This window comes from Saccoglossus kowalevskii, chromosome 11 (assembly GCF_978046115.1).
Source record: "Saccoglossus kowalevskii chromosome 11, keSacKowa6.1, whole genome shotgun sequence".
Lineage (NCBI taxonomy): Eukaryota > Metazoa > Hemichordata > Enteropneusta > Harrimaniidae > Saccoglossus > Saccoglossus kowalevskii.
The window spans coordinates 19581659-19604410 of NC_140651.1; the positions used below are offsets into that span (position 1 = coordinate 19581659).

The following is a 22752-nucleotide window of genomic DNA, read 5'->3' on the forward strand; positions in this document are numbered from 1 at the left end:
TGCAAACTACAGAGTCAATCGTGTTTGTTTAAAAGATGGTATCTTTAATAGTTGAGATGCCAATAAATACCCTTAAACATGTCTTTTTAGCCAGCATGTTATTTTAGCTAATTTAGCTAAACTGTAATTTCACTAATTCAACATGTCGCTTATTTAGAATAAAGTATATTCTCGCATTGCGATTGTTGGCACTTTATCGAAATTAAGATTCTCTTAAACTATGCATTGAGTCAAATTCGCTAGAATGGCATTTACCTATTTCAACGGTTAATAAATATTCACAGTATAGAAAACAGTACAAAAAACAAGACAAGTAAGATAAGTATTTGATTTATTTGAAGTGTTTCATAACAGAAGCATACATGAACCAGCAATCAATGGGAATTAGTTTGTGTACAAGTGCAAGGATAGGTGTCTATATACTTCTGAATATTTACTTGACTTGGGTTTTATTTTTTATGAGCTTCTGCCCTCTAACATTTTGTACAAGCAAGGGCAAGTATCTACTCGCTACTTTAGAAAAAATAATTCCAATAATAAAAACAATGTATTGACAATCACAGTTGGTCAATAAATAATTTGATATTTCTCCGAAAGAAATGTGACGACAGATGACATTCTCCCTGATGACAAGAGATATGATGAGATTTGTGTTATATATTCCTACAGTCGTGCAGAAAGCTGATACATCTCAGCCACTCACTCCATCGGTGACATATTAGCTAGCCCTGAATCCATGACATGATAGGAGTGTGAGATATTCACATACAATCCACGGCTGCCCAACAAAACACCTAATGTCTCCTAATATATTAAAAAAAAGTGATCGTTTTTATGCACTCCCTTATATTTCAAAGAAATATTATATTTCAAAGAAATATAATATTGAAGAACCAAAAATAAATTCTGGTCTCAGTGAGCAGTGGAGCCAGATGGGTTTCCTTCATTTGGGTGAAGGCTTTGACTGGAAACGGCATTAAGGAAATTAAAGAGTTATTATTATAACGATCAACATCGATTCAATTCAAGCTGTCCATATCCGTACAATAATACAACAGATGAAGACTAGAAATTCACCATCTATAATTCCTATATAATTACTTATTGACATAGTTGGATGGGTGGAAATATAGACAGACAGACAGACAGACAGACAGACAGACAGACAGACAGACAGACAGACAGACAGACAGACAGACAGACAGACAGACAGACAGACAGACAGACAGACAGACGAACAAACGGATGGACAGACAACTAGAGTAAATTATCAGTTTATGCTCAAGGTTAAAAGGATACATTGCTGAACTTAGTTGCTCAAGCTGAAATTCAAAAAAAAAAAAACAATAGATTGTTATATCTACAGCATTTTTGTCACATGTGCCCTTGCTATTATGGATACCAATGATACAATGAGTTTATGCCAGTGATCTTTTGACCCAGCACAGACTGAAATTTCTGAACAAGAACACAAAATAAACTTACATTTAGTAGTAGTTGCTCCATGTGTTCATTTGCTGCTTCCTTAGCTTCATCTGAACCTAGTCTGAGGATTAGAATTAGTATTAAAAAATGGTATCTCACAAGCAGCCTCTCGGCTGAAATAGCTCCACTGTTAGCAACACACATTTCACTTAAGAACTGAAGATATCATTAGAAAATGAACAATATATATAATATCAAAGCAATTGGACTTGCGTTTTTTTACAAGAAGTCAAAAATATTACTTTTTTACCAAAAATGACAAAAATATTCACCAAAATTAGAGAATTAAAGATATCATCACGAAATGAACAAATCTGAGAAAGAACCATCCAAGGTACTTGCATACCAAATTTGAAAACATTCTGACTTGTGGTTTCGAAGAAGTTGAAATTGTAAAGCTGACAACGACGGACGCCGGACAATCAGTAATATGAACAGCTCCACTGTGTTGACTTTGTCGACAGCGAAGCTAAAAATGCTTTTTTCTCTCAAATTTGGTATTATTACCACACACTACAAAGCGGAAAGATGTATGACGGGAGAACTGTATTACCAGAATATCATAAAATATTGACTCAGGCAGTCCAGGATGGTACTGATCTTCGATAGATGTTAATTGCATCTAGATACATATAACTAGAAATTAATGTTTCAATACAAAATAATCTGTTGGAGATCTACCGTAGGTGCTGTTTACATATGCATAGCCAGATGCCTAGGTGTCATTTAAATATGCATAGCCTATATATCCTAAAATTTTACTTCATGGGTACTAAGAACTACATAAATTAACCTATATTAACAGTAAAACCTGTCTAAACAGAAAACTGTGTTTCCTGAAAATTTGAATACAAGACATGGGTCTCAACATGATGACGAAATGCTGATATTTGAGCACTTCAATAATGTTCCTATGGTAACAGATTTCATTACTACTATATCTCAAAATTAAAACTAAAACAAAAATAAAATCATATCTTATATCATATTAAGGTAGCGATAAGGGTTAGATGACGTTGACTCATTCGGAACCGTAATTTAGCTTATATATTTCAAAAGCTTAAGTATAGAGATACAAGTTTGCACAAATTACAATAATTAACAATTATTTGTTTCGACGTAATGATTTAAACATAGATTACATTTGAGATAATGTCTCACTTTAATTTCATAAAAAAATTTTTTTTAATTTTGTAGCAGTGAAAATTTCATAAAATCCTGAAAATTCCTAGCACTGAAAATTCTTTAATTCCAAAATTGTACAATTTTGCAGTTTTTCTTCTGATGTGATCCTATCAGCTGATATAGAAATATCACTCGGTTTTAAGTTCATGAACTTGGCAAGGAAACAATGAGTTTTAATTTACTTATTTAACATATTCACATGAATTTTAATGAACCTACAACATATGGAGTAGCAAAGCAATTGACCTGGTAGTTTTAAAGAAGAAGTTGAAAATAACAATGTTCACAAAAAATTGCAAAAATATTCCCTAAAAATAGAGAATAGAAGATATCAACACAAAATGAACAAATTTGACCTAGGTCCACCCAAGGTACATGTACCTACATACTATCGGTAAGTATCTAAGCAATTCAGCTAGTAATTTACAAGAAGAAGATAAAAATGTAATTGCTGACAGACGGATGATGGACGGACGAACGACAGACAACGAATAGAAGATGGCAATTACCTATACATTTGTATGAACAGCTCATCTCTGACAACTAAGATGACAATGAAGCTACAATCAGGAAGTTTATACAGTTGATGCATCACAACTTGGTAACAAGTTGAATAAATATAGTTCATAGTTCATCTTGTGTTGCGCACTATCACGCCCATGACAGCCAAGCTACCAGAAAACACAAACTCAGCTATTGTTTGAACTGATAAAGTTGCTCAACTTTTTGTTGAATGTTACTTACCCATGTGTTTGCTGTTGATTGTCTAAATCAAAATGTAATCGTGATAGCTTTTCTTGTAAATCTCTGACATTATCCATATGCCCAAAAGAACACTCCTTACCTATTGGGTGCAATGGATACAATATTTGTCAGTTAATTTTTTTAATTTTATTTAATAAATGAATTATTTTTGAATTTGTCTGTGTCGCCTGGTAAATTTGACGCCATTGAGTTGTATTTTTATTGTGTAATTAGAACATTTTATAGATTGTCAGACGCAGTGCAGTGATTTGTGTGGATGTGCTTTTTGCATACACTATACTAACAGGGATAGCCGTAACGGAGTTATAAAACTTATTTTTGCTCCTGAGTGAATGCATTTGACATGCAAGTATCACGTGAACACTTCGTGGAACGGATGACGTCAACGTAGTGAAGACGGGGGAACAATGGCTGCTCGTTAATGTGGAACCACGCCGTCTCGAGTTGACTGGTTGAAACGCGGCCTGAACCGATCAGCACGACCAGAAAAGGCCATCGCCGATGGGACTGTGAGTTGAAGTCCCTGCTGAGTGACAGGTACCTGTGGGGCCTGAGTATTTCGAGTCGAACGACTGGTAGAAGCAGTTGTGGGCGAGTGAAGTGAACTGGTTTTGTCAAGTTTGTGAAACTACTCTAAGCGCGTGAGGCTACTTGAAAGTCAAAGGGACCTACGCTCCGTCGCTACAGTTGTGAGGGTTTCGCCGTTGCTTTGACGTGATCGACGCCAGTACGCCATTGAGGGACTCGTCGCTACCGTAAGGAACTCGAAGATCAGGTATGATACTCGTTATTGACTAACAAAAGTTAACTTTGTGCAAACTGTCATACGATTTCGAACAGTGATCAGTTCCGTTACTCACATGTACACGCGCGACTGTATGATTTTTGTATGTTTGAATCTTTGCGCTTGGAGGGACGTTTTTCGTTTTGCTTGTTGTTAAAGTTAGCAATTTCGTGTGTTGTCCCCTACAAGACAGCAAAGATTGTGTGTATCTGTGTGATGTTCGTCTGAAGTGAATATTAATTAGGGTTAGGGCTTTTACTGTTGGTACATTCATGACATGTATAGTTTTATTAGGATGTACGTTGTGCTAAAGTTCATGCAGAATTATATTGAGTTGTTGTACCAGTTAACTGTTGTTGTATTTATCAAACGAGATTTTTTCATACTACTCTGGTAATTGTTGTGTTTACGCTACATGTATATTGATGGACATTGTGTATTCCTCTATTGAGTCATACAACTTTAGTAATTATTGTGATGAACATTGCTGTTAATTCTGTCAACCGGAAGTGATTATTATTGTGTGTATTACTGCCAATTCATGCATTTGTAGTGTTTATTATCATACTATTGTTAGTTTATACTCCAGCGTGCGAGGTGCCAATTATTGTGTTATGTACAAATAATTATATGTGCCCACTGTTGACCTTGGTTCACCGTTATAAATATTGAATAGAAGTTGTTGTCCACTTGACCTGTCTGCGTCGTTAATTAATGGTGTGAATGTCTCCTTGATTATAATATTAGATGTACGTCGTTACCTCGATTTACCACTGGACTGTCGAATTGTCTCGACCGGAGTAAGAGATCCCTGGTTGTTATTACAGAGATACCAGTTAGTTGCCCTTCATATAAATTTTACCTATCTGTCCACCTGTGATTTGAGCTTATCTAGTTTTAGGCAACTTATGGGTGTGACAGATAAATGGCGCCCAACGTGGGTTTCGACTGGATTTTGATTGTATCCAGTATCCGTTCTAAGTGGTAAACAGTTGTTATTTAATGAGATCATTTTGAGTATTTTTTTAGGAGCAGACATTTTGCAGTGCGGAGTAGTATTGCTACTATAATGGAGGACAAGGTAGCATGGGGTGATGTTAGTGATGGTGATGAGAGAGACTTTGTAGATACGTCACCGAACAGAACAGCTGACACCGATGATAGGTTGTTAATCTTTGCACAAATACGTGAAGAAAGAGAAATGTTGCGCAGAATTGACCAAGAGAAAATAAAATGGAGACTCGAAGAGGACGAACATTTAAACAGAGCCAAGAGTCAATGGTTGTTAGATGAACAACAGAAAAGAGAGGCTTGGATGGCGGCCATGCATGCAGAGCAGGATGAGAGACATGAGAAATTTCCGAAAGAGATAGAGAAAAGGTATGAACAGCGAGAAGCTGAACAGTGTGAATGGAGACATAGAGAACAGTCTAGACTCGCTGGTGAAAACTGGGATGTTGATTATGAGTGTGACAACGATAGTTCTGTGCGAGGGGTGCGTGGCCGAGCGAATACACCCACTAGACGAGAGCGACTTGAGTCATCTAGAACTATGGTTGGTACTGGGAAGACTAGTCGTTCAGATTTGTTTGGGAATGATATCGACCGCTTGGATCGTGAGTTAGAGAATGAGAAAATGTCATTGGGCCCTTATGGTAGAAGGTGTGGTACCAATGACGCTGTGATTGATACCCGCACTGATAGAGATGGTAGTTACACAGCAGTATATCTGGGAGACAGACACAAGTTGAGTACATTTTCTGGAGATGTTGGTCGAACATCTGATGTTGACTTCTTGACGTGGGAAGGGGAGGTGAAGACGTACTTCCATGGTAGTAAAGAGTCCCCCATATCGATGCTGCGAACAATTAGAGCCTCATTGAAAGGAGGAGCGGTTCAGCTCATAGACGGGATGGGACCTGATGTTACGTTTGACCAGTTACTGAGAAAGCTACGCAAGAGCTATGGTGATGTTCAATCCACTGAGACACTTCTGGCGAACTTTTATAGTAAGGGGCTACAGAAAGAAAAAGAAACCATTGCTGACTTTGCTAACAGACTAGAGGAAGAGTTAAACAAAGTAGAGCGAAAGGGTGGTATACTTAAATCGGCCATGGACCAACGCCTGAGAAATACATTTTGGAGAGGTTTGCGAGATGAAGCAGTCAGGGATGCTATCAGACATCGTGTAAACAGAGTGTATAATTTGATGAGATGGTAGGGCTGGCGAGAGAAGCTCAGGAAGAAGTTAATGAGAGACGCCAATCATGCCAACCTGCATTGACCCGACTGATGGCTACTGATGATGCTGTGCAGGTACAAGACAACTCTGGTGAGACGCGGTTTAGCGAAACAGATGTTGTGAGTGGAGTAGCTGGAGAACTTGCTGAACAGTTGAAACCAACGTTATCGTCAGTTATCGAATGCTTGGATAGGTTGGAGATGAAAGTCAAATCAACGCTTGAGTATGGCACACAGACTACAGGCTTCACACGAGAAAACGATGACCCCGGTTCCAAGAGACAGTATAAAAGTAACCCCAAAGTGCCTAGATATTGCTGTGTGTGTGGTGATCCAGACCACATGGCCAGAGACTGTCCAGACAAGAAACGGCAGGCACAGAGATGTTTCTATTGTAAAGAGGAGGGACATTACTCCAGGAATTGCCCTCAGAAAAAGGAGAATAATGCTAAACAGACAACATCCACTTCTGGTGAGTCTGATTGCAAGACACGTGACCAGCCTGCGAGATATGAAAAAAGAAGAGTTCGACAGCGGAAACGTAACTGCCCAAGAAAGAGAAATGATAGGACACCCCTGAGTGTAGATGACTCCATCCCCAACCTGCAACTGATGCAAATGGATATTCGTCGCAGAGTCGTAGGACCGGCATATGAGGAAGTAATAACAGTGAGCAATCATAGAGCACGTTGTCTAATGGATACAGGTTCACAAGTAACTACATTGAGTAAGTGGTTTTATGATGCTCATTTCTCTGGTTTTCCCTTGGACATGTCTGTTGCTGATTTACGAATACTGGGTGCTAGTGACCAAGCTGTGCCAGTATTGGGACTATTGGAAGAACAGTTAGGACTGCCACCGTCGATATATGGTGTAGAACAGACCATGGATGCCCTGGTAGTGGTAGTTCCAGATACAGAGTATGGAAATCGAGTACCAATAACATTGGGTACAAATGTGTTGGAGCCATGTATGCGAGCTGCTGCGGACAGTAGAAAAAAGAATCACAATGAAGTTGGTAAGATGTCTACACCTGGGAAAAGGACATATGATAAGTTGAAGTCTAGACATTGCTTTGCTGGTATTTACAGTCATATGAGATCTGCTCGTGCCTTGATGAAGAAACCTGTTACAAGTCGTCCTGAAAGCAGTGTTATCGTAACTGGTAGGTTACAGCATCCGAAATTGCCAATTGATATCTATCTAGGTTTAGAGCCTAGTGACAAGGACAAAGAGACCTATGAAACATATGTAGAGAGAGTACGCAGAGACTTACAGGCAGCGTATAAGATAGCGGGGAGCAAGATGACTAACAGAGCGAGGAAGAACAAATATCTGTATGATAAAAAGGCGAAAGAAGCCGACTTGGAACCTGGCGACCGTGTTTTGATACGCAATGTATCTATCCGAGGTAAACATGAACATGAACATGAGCCTTACTTGGTAGTCAAGAGAGTGAATCCTGACATCCCTGTTTACTTACTGAAGCCAGAAAGTGGAGGGAAGCGTCAGACGATTCATCGTAATTTGTTGATGCCATGCTATGCCCTGCCAGCAGTTCCACTGGATCGTCCAATGCGTACACTAAACGTACCGAGACAAAATCATTGTAGACGGACTCGCACTCGGCACACCAATAGAGTGGTCAGAGAGTCTAGCGACACCGTACTAGAGAGCTCATCTGATGACCAGATATTATTAGAGAGAACACGAGCGAGAGATAGCGAAGGTGGTTTGCCTGTGCCAGAGGCAATGTCTAGTAGTAGCAGTGAAGAGACTGACCGACCACAAGATGAGACAGTTATGCCACCTGTTGATAGTTCAGTTGTGACTGAAATAGAGGCATCACCAGCTGTCATAACTGCTAGCCTTGACAATACAGTGAGTGACAACGGGACTACAACCGCTGATACGCCATGTATTGGAAGTGGCACTTTGGATGAGGGTACTGTCGTCCTTGAGAGTGTGGGAAGTTCAGTACATGACCAAGACCGCGTGACTGGGGATGCAAGCCAAGCATCTGGATCCAGCCAAGATGCTGAATTGGCGCATACTAATAGTGAGAACAAGGATGGTTCTGCTGATGTAATGTTGGAAAAAGATGGGATGCCATGTGAAACGGCAATTGAGACACCGACAGATGATGTAATCGTAAGGAGGAGATACCCATGAGAAACAGACGAAGAACGCAGTATTATGGCTTTAATAACATGAATCACACCGTTGATTTTAGGTTGAATGCAGCCACACCAACGTTCATACCGAACGATCGAATGGTTGATGGTGAACCGCTTGGGGCGCGACTCTATTCTTTTAACGCGGGAGAAGACCAGTGTGTGCCCTTGGGAATTACCCGGGTGTTCACGAAAGATAACTTTAGCCAGGGTAGCGAACAAACAAGCGTCTAATCATCTCCCATTCACTAGGCTGCGAACCACGAGAGAAGATGCTTTGAGTAAGCCAGATGATGCTAAGAGCTGCAGGAGATATGGAATTCAACATGTACAGAATTTGCAACATTCCCTGACAGAACTACTTGAATTGGATAGTAATTCAGCAGTATCTGATTGGAGAGGAATACTATTACCGACGGTTAGTGACAGACAACCGATGAAGTGTTACTAATCGTAATCGGGATACGTTTGGAACATGCCTACCTGCTACGGGTATATGAATTTCGTCAGATTGTCGTATAGTGAGGTTGTCGAGGACGAGGATTAGGTTGAGCATCTCCGAATGACAACACCCACCTGAGAGGAGAGTGGGACTTCGCATATGTGGTATTATCTCCGACCACGTTGTAGTTCAGCGTATTGTGAGGTTTCCAGTTGGTATTATCCTTCCCATATGGCTCAACAAGTTGGGAGATGGACCACAATATAGTGAAGAGGTGACGACTGGTGCAATGTACATGTACCTGGGGAGCTGGCTAGTGTGACGTTGAACATTGTATTTATTTGCAGAGTCATTGGTATGTAGAGACACTCTGAAGACACTTATTGGGATCGCCCTTGGTGAACCCTTGGTCATATCTGTGGACATGTGTGATTGTGTAACTGTACAACTGCATGTATTTGCGCCTCGCTCCTGAGGGAGTATACCTGATACTCTTTTGTTTGCTAGGGTGGTTACTTGCAGGTTGGACTCCCAGATTGCCAGGGAAGAGCAGATGCACTCTTATTGGGCCATGATGTAACAGACCTGTATTAAGATGAAGTTCAGCTATAACTTAAAGCCACGACGAAGAGTACAGTGGTACATCCACCATGAGAAGACGGTCCCGGTGAGGGTTAGTTAGTTATATGTCCTCCCTTGCTCTCTCTCCCATTAGCTGTTTTATGGTTAGCTATGGGAGTGGAGGAGAGAGGATGACATGTTTTGGGGAGGGAGGGTGTCGCCTGGTAAATTTGACGCCATTGAGTTGTATTTTTATTGTGTAATTAGAACATTTTATAGATTGTCAGACGGACATGACATGCAGTGATTTGTGTGGATGTTCTTTTTGCATACACTATACTAACAGGGATAGCCGTAACAGAGTTATAAAACTTATTTTTGCTCCTGGGTGAATGCATTTGACATGCGAGTATCACGTGATCACTTCGTGGAACGGATGACGTCAGCGTAGTGAAGACGGGGGAACAATGGCTGCTCGTTAAAGTGGAACCACGCCATCTCGAGTTGACTGGTTGAAACGCGGCCTGAACCGATCAGCGCGACCAGAAAAGGCCATCGCCGATGGGACTGTGAGTTGAAGTCTCTGCTGAGTGACAGGTACCTGTGGGGCCTGAGTATTTCGAGTCGAACGACTGGTAGAAGCAGTTGTGGGCGAGTGAAGTGAACTGGTTTTGTCAAGTTTGTGAGGCTACTTGAAAGTCAAAGGGACCTACGCTCCGTCGCTACAGTTGTGAGGGTTTCGCCGTTGCTTTGACGTGATCGACGCCAGTACGCCATTGAGGGACTTGCCGCTACCGTAAGGAACTCGAAGATCAGGTTTGATACTCATTGACTAACAAAAGTTAACTTTGTGCAAACTGTCATACGATTTCGAACAGTGATCAGTTCCGTTACTCACATGTACATGCGCGACTGTATGATTTTTGTATGTTTGAATCTTTGCGCTTGGAGGGACGTTTTTCGTTTGGCTTGTTGTTAAAGTTAGCAATTTCGTGTGTTGTGCCCTACAAGACAGCAAAGATTGTGTGTATCTGTGTGATGTTCGTCTGAAGTGAATATTAATTAGAGACAAGTCATTGTCAATGACACGTCCCCGTTCCGTTCATATTTGAGTGACATATACATTCAAAGCAGATCATGACCGAAATGCACCTGCATATGTACAACACATTGTGCTAAATCGGAACAAAATCCTTCCATGCATGACTGAGATCCGGTTCTGGAATTGTGAAAATACGTGATTTTGATGCATTTTCGGCCTTAAAATGGCCATCATTCCGCTATTGTTAAGCAGATCATGAAACAAATGCATATATCTATTTGTGACATGATGTACCATGTGTGTGTGAAGTTTGAACTTGATCAATCCAGACATGTCTTGGATACGGATCCAGAACTGAATTCTTTAACAAAATGGCCGCCAGTCGGCCATTTCGAACTTGATCCAAAAAAAAAGACGTGCATCAAGGTCCTATTATGTTTAATGTATGTACCAAATTTGAACAAAATCCATCCATGCATAACTGAGATCCGGGTCCGGAATGGTGAAAATGTGCGATTTTGATGCATTTTCGGCCTTAAAATGGCCGCTATTCGGCTATCGTTAATCGGATCATGAAAAAAATGCATGTGCATATGTCCCATATAATGTGTGATGTATGAGTGAAGTTTGAACTTAATCGGTCCATGCATGTTCGAGATACAGGTGATCACGGACGGACGCACGGACGGACGCACGGACGCACACAGGGCAAAACATAAGTCCCCGTTTTCGGACTGCGTCCAAACGGGGACTAATTACATGTAATCAGTTAACTAGGGTTAGGGCTTTTACTGTTGGTACATTCATGACATGTATAGTTTTATTAGGCTGTACGTTGTGCTAAAGTTCATGCAGAATTATATTGAGTTGTTGTACCAGTTAACTGTTGTTGTATTTATCAAACAAGATTTTTTCATACTACTCTGGTAATTGTTGTGTTTACGCTACATGTATATTGATGAACATTGTGTATTCCTTTATTGAGTCATACAACTTTAGTAATTATTGTGATGAACAATGCTGTTAATTCTGTCAACCGGAAGTGATTATTATTGTGTGTATTACTGCCAATTCATGCATTTGTAGCGTTTATTATCATACTATTGTGAGTTTATACTCCAGTGAGCGAGGTGCCAATTATTGTGTTATGTACAAATAATTATATGTGCCCACTGTTGACCTTGGTTCACCGTTATAAATATTGAATAGAAGTTGTTGTCCACTTGACCTGTCTGCGTCGTTAATTAATGGTGTGAATGTCTCCTTGATTATAATATTCGGTGTACGTCGTTACCTCGATTTACCACTGGACTGTCGAATTGTCTCGACCGGGGTAAGAGATCCCTGGTTGTTATTACAGAGATAAAGGTTAGTTGCCCTTCATATAAATTTTCCCTATCTGTCCACCTGTGATTTGAGCTTATCTAGTTTTAGGCAACTTATGGGTGTGACATCTGCATATGAATAAGACAGGATATCCAAGCAATATTCCCCAGAGTAGAATTGAACAAATTACAAAATCAAAATTGGATATCAAAAATAAAACAGAAATTCTATGAAGAATTTAAAACACATGTACCAGTAGTTGGAATTTAAAACAATTGAAAATATTTTTGAAATACAAATGCTGCAGACTAAAAACACTGATACAAATTTATTACTGCTGCATTGTCTTATTGGAGTTTTTATTTACCACAAAAACTTGACCATGTAGTTATTTGGTGGATGGTGGTAATTTATTATTTCAAAATGTTTACTGTGCATTTAATGAGCAATTATCACTTGCAAATAATCATCAAAGTTATGACGTATCATAATTTACTTCTCAAGGTTCATACACTGGTTATACAAATAATATCTCTTACTTAGTTTTAATGCTAAGCAAAAAATGTTAGTTTATATTTTTGATACGAAATACAAGTAAAATGTTTCTGATCAACCAATTGCTTGGGTAAAAAAACACAAACCGGTCATTATGTTTGTGATGCATTAGTTGACCGGCATGTATCTTTCAAACTGATGGGTCAAGAATGCCATTAACTAATCAAAATGCTGCATAGTAATGTCGATAGAACCCAAAGTTTTTTAAATGGTAGTGATCATAAAAGTTGCATGGCAGAAGGAAACGATGTTGAGAGAAGAGTTTTGATGTCAATTTACGATGATAACAGTTGCATTTTATGCAATCAATAAATACACTGAGGTGCTAATTTCACAAAATTGACTATCCTAGGTGATTGTTTATAAGCTAGCACCACATCATGTGATAATTAGGTCCCATTGATTACAAATTCAAATCCTTGACTGGCAGAATGTGTGCCGGTCAGTGCATAACTATTTTAGTAACAATAGAACAATTGTCCTGGTCAGAAGGGTGGATCATTCAGCATGGTGTGATCCCTACCTCAAGCATGTACTAGATATTTTCCCATCCACTAGTTTATGGTTTAATTCAGAAAACATGTTATTTAAAGAGCAGTTCTTCATCGTGCAATGCAAACTCAATTTTGTCTAAATAAATGTATTACACATGTGGCGCATGGGATCCATGTATTACACATGTGGCATGTGCAACAGCTATTGCCCTTGAACGTATACATTACCAAACGCCTGCAGTCGACCTGAGTGGAAGTCATTTAACATTTGTAAAAGACCTTGCTCCATCTGTCTCACATCGGCAACATCAGTAAGGAAGACATGTTCTTTGCACGGCCGGCCTTTAGTAGTTAACGTTCTTTCTTTGTCCTGAAAAAATTATGTTTATAAAGTGAAGAAAAAAAAAATGTTGTTGGTTAATTTGTTTTTTAATATCAATAATTCTTATTTACTAATTATCATAATTTGTACTCTATTTTCCCTGTAAAGATGACAATAGCTGTAACTATCAAATCCAAATCAAATCAAATTTATTTCCACTCAAACATTAGGTTTAATACAGTAGTATCCAAATGTCAAAATCCAGACACTGAAAGCATAGCATATATGCTATATATATATCAACATTTGTACATTTTTTGTCAAGCAAATCTCAGGGATTATTTTACAAGATGACAACTAATCCTGGGGTATTGGCCCAAGGCCATCTCGAAAGGTTAAGCCTCTCTCTGACAATCTCTCGATAATTCGATGATTGTGCATCATAATTACCTGTGGTTCCCACCACATGACCAATTCACTGAAATGGTCACTTCTTAAATGTTAGTTTTCAAAACTCATTTTATCTCATATGAGCTGTTTGTAGGGTTATTTTGCCCATGCAATTAGGTTCAAACAATATTTAGACTTTGGGTTAAACAAATACAAAACAAAAATCTTTTAGATCCTAGTCTTCAGCATAAAGAGTTTTTGTTCACATTCTTTCATGCATGTTCTATGGTCAAATAAGGGAAAATAGTAATTTATACATAATTTAAAATTTAAATTTCTTATTCATTTTGGCTGTCTGTTGAGGTATTCAGCTGATGAAATGTTGAGATCAAGAACCAGCTTTTTATGCAATAGTTGGTTGTTAAAAAACATTTTTACTATAAGGTTGATACTACATGTACAATGTATATGTAAACAAGATTTGCATATTCACCAGCATATCTGTATTGGGTTTGAGTAAGATGAATTGTGATTCCTGCTCTGCTAAAGAGTGAGCAATCAAGCAAAGTAATAAAAGGTGAAGTATAATACATGCAAGTCAAGATTGACCGCAAGATATATCAGTTTATGCTTGTAATGTACAAGAATGCATACCTTCTGTGTTTTACTGTGTGAATGCTTAGATTTTGTGCTCTTTGTTGTAGCATGCTGTGGGGGCTTGTTTGATCCTGTTGCTGGACTTCGACTGCGTTCTCGTATGGAATGAACCGAAGACCCTACCTGGGATGACGACATGCCTGATGACTTCCTGCCGCGCTCCGCAGCAATGACCGTTGATGCCTGAGACTGCGATGACCCAGCAGAATGTGCTCCCAGACTATCAGCACCACTCAGTCTTGCATACCTTGTTTTCTCATTTGCATTCCACATATCTGTCATTGAATCAGTGTAATACCTAGGCAGTGTGTCTATATAATGAAAAGATAATATATGTCATTGAATCAGTGTAATACCTAGGCAGTGTGTCTATTTAATGAAAAGATAATATCTGTCACTGAATCAGTGTAATACCGAGGCAGTGTATCTATATAATGAAAAGATAATATCTGTCATTGAATCAGTGTAATACCTAAGCAGTGTGTCTATATAATGAAAAGATAATATCTGTCACTGAATCAGTGTAATACCTAGGCAGTGTGTCTATATAATGAAAAGATAATATCTGTCACTGAATCAGTGTAATACCTAGGCAGTGTGTCTATATAATGAAAAGATAATATCTGTCACTGAATCAGTGTAATACCTAGGCAGTGTGTCTATATAATGAAAAGATAATATCTGTCATTGAATCAGTGTAATACCTAGGCAGTGTGTCTATATAATGAAAAGATAATATCTGTCACTGAATCAGTGTAATACCTAGGCAGTGTGTCTATATAATGAAAAGATAATATATGTCATTGAATCAGTGTAATACCTAGGCAGTGTGTCTATATAATGAAAAGATAATATCTGTCATTGAATCAGTGTAATACCTAGGCAGTGTGTCTATATAATGAAAAGATAATATCTGTCATTGAATCAGTGTAATACCTAGGCAGTGTGTCTATATAATGAAAAGATATCAGTGTAATATTTGTGTGTCAGAAAATATTGTTTTATGAAAAGGTTTGTGCTATTCTCTTAGTTGAAGCATTCTTTGTTTACCTGCCTGCGGAATGGGACAAATATCGCCGGATATGAACACATATCTAAGCACTTGAAATTGATGCATTTGTGATCTTGTTCCACAAATTATGCAAAGTGAAAAGCTCATTCGAGCAAAAACATTATCAAAAAGGCTTTTCAATGATAAGAAAAAAAAATTTCTAGCCACAAACTGCAAATTGTTTAATTTTGAATGGTGTTTAGAGCAGCAGCGACACACAAGTCATGCATGGAACCATTATGAATTCTGCTCAACGATTCCTAGACATTTCGGCCTTAGTAAATAATAAACGTCATGGTTTGGGACATTTGGGCCATAAACACTGAGGTTGTTACAGCCCTGATATAAATGATATACAAAGAAGTGTTCTTATACAGTGTTAACATATATCATGCACAACGAATGCATAGCTTTATTATTACAAAGTACAAAGGCAGCTGTGAATGAATTAACAAACATATGCCACATTGTGCTAAACATAGTGTTAAATCATGAACAAAGACAAAAAATATATTGTGACTAATGACGCCATATATCCATTGTGTATTTTATATATAAACACTAGATATGAATACTGCATCTGTTATACTAGGGACGAATCCCCTCTCGCCGTAATGTCCAAAACCAGGGCCATTACGTACTAGTATATTATTTACCAGGGCCGAAACGTTTGGCAGGACTCCAGAAGGAGTACCTACACTTTATGCAATTTTTTTTTTAATTATGCTAATTTATTCATGACGTAACAGTTTCTGTGCTCATGAATATTCATTAATTTGTGGATCAATACATTTTAAAAGGGGCGATATATTATTTTTGGGGGAAGAGTTAGAAAGGGGGATTAGCAATCCTTAGGGGGTCAATACAAAAGGACCCATTTGGAGAGCAGAATTGATCCTCGTGTCTGTTGTTGCACGTGACCTGCAGCTGTGAACTGTGTTCGTACTTCGACTGGCTTCCATGTGAGGTAGTTTCTTGTGTTCTGTTTTTCTGACTTGAGTTCTTGATATACAGAAGTTGCTGTTTATGTTTTCGTACTAACCATACTGGATTCGAACCAGCGATCTCTCACATTGCCTACATTGTACATATCCACTGAACCATATGGGCAGTCATGCAAATGAATGATTTGTTTTCATATTTAGCTTTATTGCAAATTAGTGTTTGCGAAAAAGACTTGCAGGCATGGGAATTGAACCCAGGTCCTCCTGATCACTATGTAGACAACTGAACCACAAGACCACAATTGATTGACTGGATGTGTTTGCATTTGATAAGACTATATAGTGTGTGTATATACATAGAAATACAACATATTTTTATTATTGAGTTACAATTGTCCAAAAAATTGCCAATTTTGTGTTTTTACTTGTGTAAACTATATGCATGCCATAACCCGTTAGTGTACATCTTGCCAATTGGGTGTTTGCCATTTGCGTTGCCCATACCTGACCCGACCCTAATCCTAATGCCAAGACACGTTCCTGTTAATAATTCCGTTGCCCATACCTGACCCGACCCTAACCCTAATGCCAAGACACGTTCCTGTTTATAATTGCTCAATAATGATACTCTGTTGTGCACTGTCTGCGGGTAAGTTGCATTGATGTCAACTGATTAAACAAGTCGCGTTTAAGCAATTTCCACTATTAACAAGTGGTTAAATTGTGACAATAAATGTGTGGACAAATATTTGAGATTAATTTTGGTGTAGACAACTCTCCTTTAAATATTTTACACCATTACAAGTTGTTAAATTGAGAGAATAAATGTCTCAACAAATATTTAATACTTAGGGAATCACCAGTTAATCTGGCCTGGGGGGTGCCGGGCAATTCTAGGGGGGGCTTTCCATTTTCTGTATATGAAAAAGGGGGGGCTAACAATTTTTCCAAGAGTGAAGAAGGGGGGGTTATAATTTTCTGGGTTTATTCACATATATTGTATAGACGACGGCTGCTGTGATGAACATACTGTAATGAGAAAGAGTTATTGTTTGTTTGTTTGTTTGTTTTATTGCACAACAATAACTTAATCAAATTAGTATAAAACATTAAATATGAAACTTCATTTGTAAACAACAATATAAACCTCTGTGAATGGCATAAAAAAACTTACTGCACTTTCCACTGTATGAAGAAAAACAAACCTTTTAAACAAGTTTGTGAAAAGCAAACACACTAATATAACACAAAATATAAAAATAAAATATATTTATATAGTGTAATATTTTGTATGTAAATAAATAAAATATATATATAAAAAAAGTTTTCATATTTTTTAATAAAACACAACTTTCTGAGGAACTGTAGATATTGAACCTAGGCATCTATTTTTGATCCTCTCCATTCCTATCAATCTCTATCCTCATCGCAAAGAATGTCAGTATCGGCACTATCACCAGGATCATTAGAACCACTTTCACAATCCTCATAACTCTTTCCACTGGAACTATCAGACAGGCACTCATATTTTAACTTCAGTTCTTCATACAGCTTTATCATCTCCTGCTTAGCTGCAGCACAGAAGACATTGCGATGAATGAGATATTGCAAATATACTGCATCCATCTTTGACAACTTCAAATTGGCTTCAGTTTGATCTGAGATTTCAAAATCTACTGAACCATGTATACCATCAGGGAAACATCTTTGTACAACCTCAGTGGATGTTATCCTTTGTAACAAAGCTGTAACTCCTCTTGCAAAACGATCTCGTTTTCGCTTCTTCACTTTTTTTCTGTTTTCTTTTCTCTACTTATTCTTCTTTTACTTACATCTGACAGTCCATGAAATACATTTCTTAACCAAGTTAGTGTTTTATCAAGATCTGCCATGAACTCAGTAGATTGACTGCAGTTCACTCACCATGCTGTCATTGTAAGCCATCTGTTCAGTAGCCCACTGTTTTAGGAGTCTTCCATAACTGGTAAATAAGTCAGAGTAACTTTCCCCAACCAGAGACAAACAGTGAGAGGTCGTACCACTTCTTAAGCGTGCATGAGACCCCATGTGTGAATAGTAATAGTGAAAGAAGACAGCCAGATGATTGGCAGCCGCGTTTCAACATCATGCAGAATTTTATCTTTGGAGAATACTGAGAGCATCAAAGAATTTTCCTCTAAGTATGCAGTGGAAGAGCAATATGTCATAGACTATTTACAACACCTTACCACACTAAAGCAAATGAAAACCATTAGGGAAAAAGGTAGAAAGAAACAACAAAAAAAGAAGAAGCAGGAAAAAAGTCATAGTGATTATGACTGGATTTCCTTGGTGTTGAATGGGACACTAAAAACATTGACAGCAGCTGAGTTGGATAAGTACCTGGACCATAATAAGCTACCAAAAAAAGGGAACAAACAAGACAAAATGAAAGCCAGTGATGTAATCAGAAAATCATATAAAGATCAAGCAAAAACACATAAAATTACTGAACATTTACAAACTGTAAACACCAGAATGTACAACACTGACGAAACTGACTCAGAGGGCTCTGATGGTGATGATCACGTTGACAGTGAAGAGGAAATAGAGACTGATGACTTAATAGTTCCATAAACTGTAGTGACGAGGTCAGGGAGAAGAGCTGGAACCTGGAAGCATGCAACGATTCATTAATGTAAATCTTTATTGTTTAAAAAAAATCATGGGGGGGGGGGGGGGGGGGGGGGCTACCATATTCTGTCTTTTTCTAAGGGGGGGGGGGGGGGGGGGAGCAGCCCAATTTTTAATATACACCTAGGGGGGGACTTGTGATTATTTAACAATAACATGTGAAATTCACCGGCACCCCCTCGGCCAAATTAACTGGTGATTCCCTTAGTTTGGTGTAAACAACTCACGTTTGATTAATTCCCACAATTACAAGTTGTTAAATTGAGAGAATAAATGTATGGACAAATATTTTAGACTTATTTTGGTGTAGACAGCTCTCGTTTAATTATTTTACACCATTACAAGTTGTTAAATTGAGAGAATAAATGTATGGACAAATATTTTAGACTTATTTTGGTGTAGACAGCTCTCGTTTAATTATTTTACACCATTACAAGTTGTTAAATTGAGAGAATAAGTGTGCGGACAAATATTTTATACTTATTTTGGTGTAGACAGCTCTCGTTTGATTAATTCCCACAATTACAAGTTGTTAAATTGAGAGAATAAATGTGCAGACAAATATTTTAGACTTATTTTGGTGTAGACAGCTCTCTTTTAATTATTTTACACCATTACAAGTTGTTAAATTGAGAGAATAAATGTATGGACAAATATTTTAGACTTATTTTGATGTAGACAGCTCTCGTTTAATTATTTTACACCATTACAAGTTGTTAAATTGAGAGAATAAATGTGCGGACAAATATTTTAGACTTATTTTGGTGTAGACAGCTCTCGTTTAATTATTTTACACCATTACAAGTTGTTAAATTGAGAGAATAAATGTATGGACTAATGTTTGAGACTTATTTTGGTGTAAACAACTCGCGTTTGATTAATTCCCACAATTACAAGTTGTTAAATTGAAAGACTAAATGTGTGGACAAATATTTTATACTTATTTTGGTGTAGAAAAGTCGCATTTAATTTACTTCCATAAATTGCAAATTGTTAAATTGAGAGAATAAATGTGTGGACAAATATTTGAGACTTATTTTGGTGTAGACAACTCTCATTTGATTAATTCCAACAATGGGCCATTCCAGTTTATATCTGGTAAATTAGCATATGATGAGAGTTATATTTGGAAATCCTACTCTGTATGGTGTCACAAAGGAACTCATCAACACCATAAGTAGGACCTATAGTTTTGGATTTCCATTACTGTATGGTGAATGGTGATTTGGAAATAAAACTTTGTATGACTTATACACCCATGGAAATTATACCCTGTATGAAGTAAACACACAAACTCATCAACAGGGGGGGTGCAGATATAAACTGGAATGGCCCAATTACAAGTTCTTAAATTGACAGAATGAATGTATGGACAAATATTGACCATTATATTTGTGAGTAAATACCTGTTGTTTAATTAATTCCCACCTCTACAAGGTTGAGAGAATAAATGTGTCGACAAATATTTGATACTTATTTAGGTGTAAGAACTCGTGTTTGACAAACTTCCACCATTGCAAGTTGTTAAAATAATGAAATAAATATACTGGTATCATTGGATATTTGATTTAATTGTGAAACTTTCTAACAAAATGTTAACTGCTGGCTTCAAACCTTCAATCAACAATTCCGCAGACACAGTATAAATTCCACAACACCACAGAAGATATTCGTCTGTTGCCTGAATTGTTTTCGTAATATAGGGAACGCCATCAACACTTTAACAAAACTTACCTTGACTTGGGTCTTGTTTATCTCTTGTCACAATCTGGAAACTGTTGAACAAATTGCGCGTCGTCCAGTTTAAGACATAAGTTATTTTATTATTTATTCATTCAGTTTTGTATGGTGGAGTTATGTGAGGTTTATTATTTTTTCGCGACGTTCTTTGTTTACTTGTTTGCGGTTTGAGAGATTTCAGTTTATTTGATTTACGTTTTTAGGGTAGCTCTGAGCGGGACTCAAACCCACTGTCTTTTCAAGCTAATTTTGTTTTATTTTGATGGCACGCTTGTGTACCATGCCATGACGTTGGTCGTTAAGTGGTGTTCATTTTTCTAACTACTCCAGTGTTCCGATGAGTTGAACGGAAAAGCCAAAACGATTGCTGGTTTCTGATTGCTTCGGTTCTGATGAGTGTGTATCTAGTGTGATTCGAACCCATGTCGTTTGTATTGGGCGTTTTTTATTTCCCATGTTGGCTACGCCGTAATATGCAACCACTTTCCTGTTTTATTGTGATTTTGAGAGAGTTTAATGATGTCTTCCTAACCCGTCAATCCATGACCCAGTTTCAACCACACGGCCATTTTGCCACAAAGTGTGTGACCCTCGGCGTCACCCGACTGACTATATGAGCGTTCTGTTCAACTGTTAAGCTAGGATTTATTACCGTTATTATCATTATATTGTCACGTGATTTGTTTTACCTTATGTGTAATGTCTTAAGTATCTTTATTGTAATTTGTATATACCAATTCGTATATACCGACGAAACGCCGCCGATTGAAGGTCATGTATTTTGTGACGTCACCAATTCGTGTGTAGGTACGGCTTCTAGATCCGTGCCAAACGTTTAACTACCCGCTCGATTCACGCGCAAAATAATAACTCGATAACCACAGTTCACAGGCTTCGACGATCTATAGTTACAACAGTTCTGTGGTTTAATAAATCAATAAACTGGTGGGACACCTCGCTGGCTCGCTAGACATTGGATGCACACACCTGAAAACCAGACACGGCATACATGTACAGGCGACGTTCCTCTCTCTGGACATGTATGTGGATAAAAAAAAATTATACACACGTAAGCAGACATTGACCGGTGCAAAATTCGCTTAGATCCACCATATTTACTAAGTTATGAAGTGTTAAAACCTCAGAATGAATCCATCATTTACTCACCTTTATCAGAATACTTCACTGAAATGATCAATGAACTGCAATCGTTCTAGAAAATGCCAAAAATGCTTGTCAAGCAGAAATTATACGTTATGTAAGACGCCATTTTGAATAGCGCCACCAAGCTGCACTCTAGTCGTCTATAGATGGCGCGCTTGTAAAAACCGACATCCTTGTTGGATACTACACTGCATATTATTCCATGGTACAAAGTGCCCAATCTTTTTATCTTTCCACTCTTATTATTATTATGTCATTGTTTTACCTACGATAGCGATTTTGAGTGGGGTGATCCACAGTCTGTTAAAAACTGGACGCTTTTGACAAAATTGTTTTGCTTAAATGGTCTAAAATTATGAAAATGGATAAATATATCTATTCGGCCGTGGAAATTGGGTCAAAACAGCGGCGCTTGCCCATTACAGATATTTATCCCTGATTCACTTGAAATTCTATTAACAATTTACACTACAATGTATCATTGTTGCCGAACGTTTTCCTTTGACAGTGGTGGTGGCACGGGGTAGCAGAGGGGGCGATTGCCCCCTCGAAAATAATGTTGGAGGCGTAACCCCCTCTAAAATCAAGCTGATCCTTTTGTGCAAGCAAAATTTGACTTTCAAAATGCAGGAAATAGCGTTTCAGAGAGTCTACATTTCAAATTTTCAAGGGGGAGCATACCCCCTGATCCTCTGGTAAAGTCACGCCTTCGGCGCAAAATAGACCATTTTCCGTTCACTGCGAGAATCACGCGTTA

The 22752-nt window shown here is 38.1% G+C and overlaps 1 protein-coding gene across 1 annotated transcript; it reads right to left on the minus strand.

The window, feature by feature from the left end:
* Positions 1-314: 314 nt before the first annotated feature.
* On the minus strand, positions 315-22114 carry LOC100373982 (uncharacterized). Its single transcript, XM_006821452.3, has 7 exons — positions 21999-22114; positions 14421-14734; positions 13283-13424; positions 3415-3514; positions 1486-1546; positions 1300-1322; positions 315-964 (listed from the first exon to the last, which is right to left on the minus strand). Exons 2-7 carry the CDS (start codon positions 14703-14705, stop codon positions 913-915), a joined length of 663 nt encoding a protein of 220 aa, XP_006821515.2. The 5' UTR covers positions 14706-14734; positions 21999-22114; the 3' UTR covers positions 315-912.
* Positions 22115-22752: the final 638 nt, after the last annotated feature.

What these genes read in the sequence shown, in the direction of transcription:
- LOC100373982 (XM_006821452.3), bottom strand. Translation starts at nt 14,705, where the DNA reads ATGACAGATATGTGGAATGCAAATGAGAAAACAAGGTATGCAAGACTG. An exon ending in AATCAACAGCAAACACATGG is followed by an intron (nt 1,547 to 3,414) that starts GTAAGTAACATT and finishes TCTAATCCTCAG; the next exon opens with ACTAGGTTCAGATGAAGCTA. An exon ending in TGGAGCAACTACTACTAAAT is followed by an intron (nt 1,323 to 1,485) that starts GTAAGTTTATTT and finishes TTTGAATTTCAG; the next exon opens with CTTGAGCAACTAAGTTCAGC.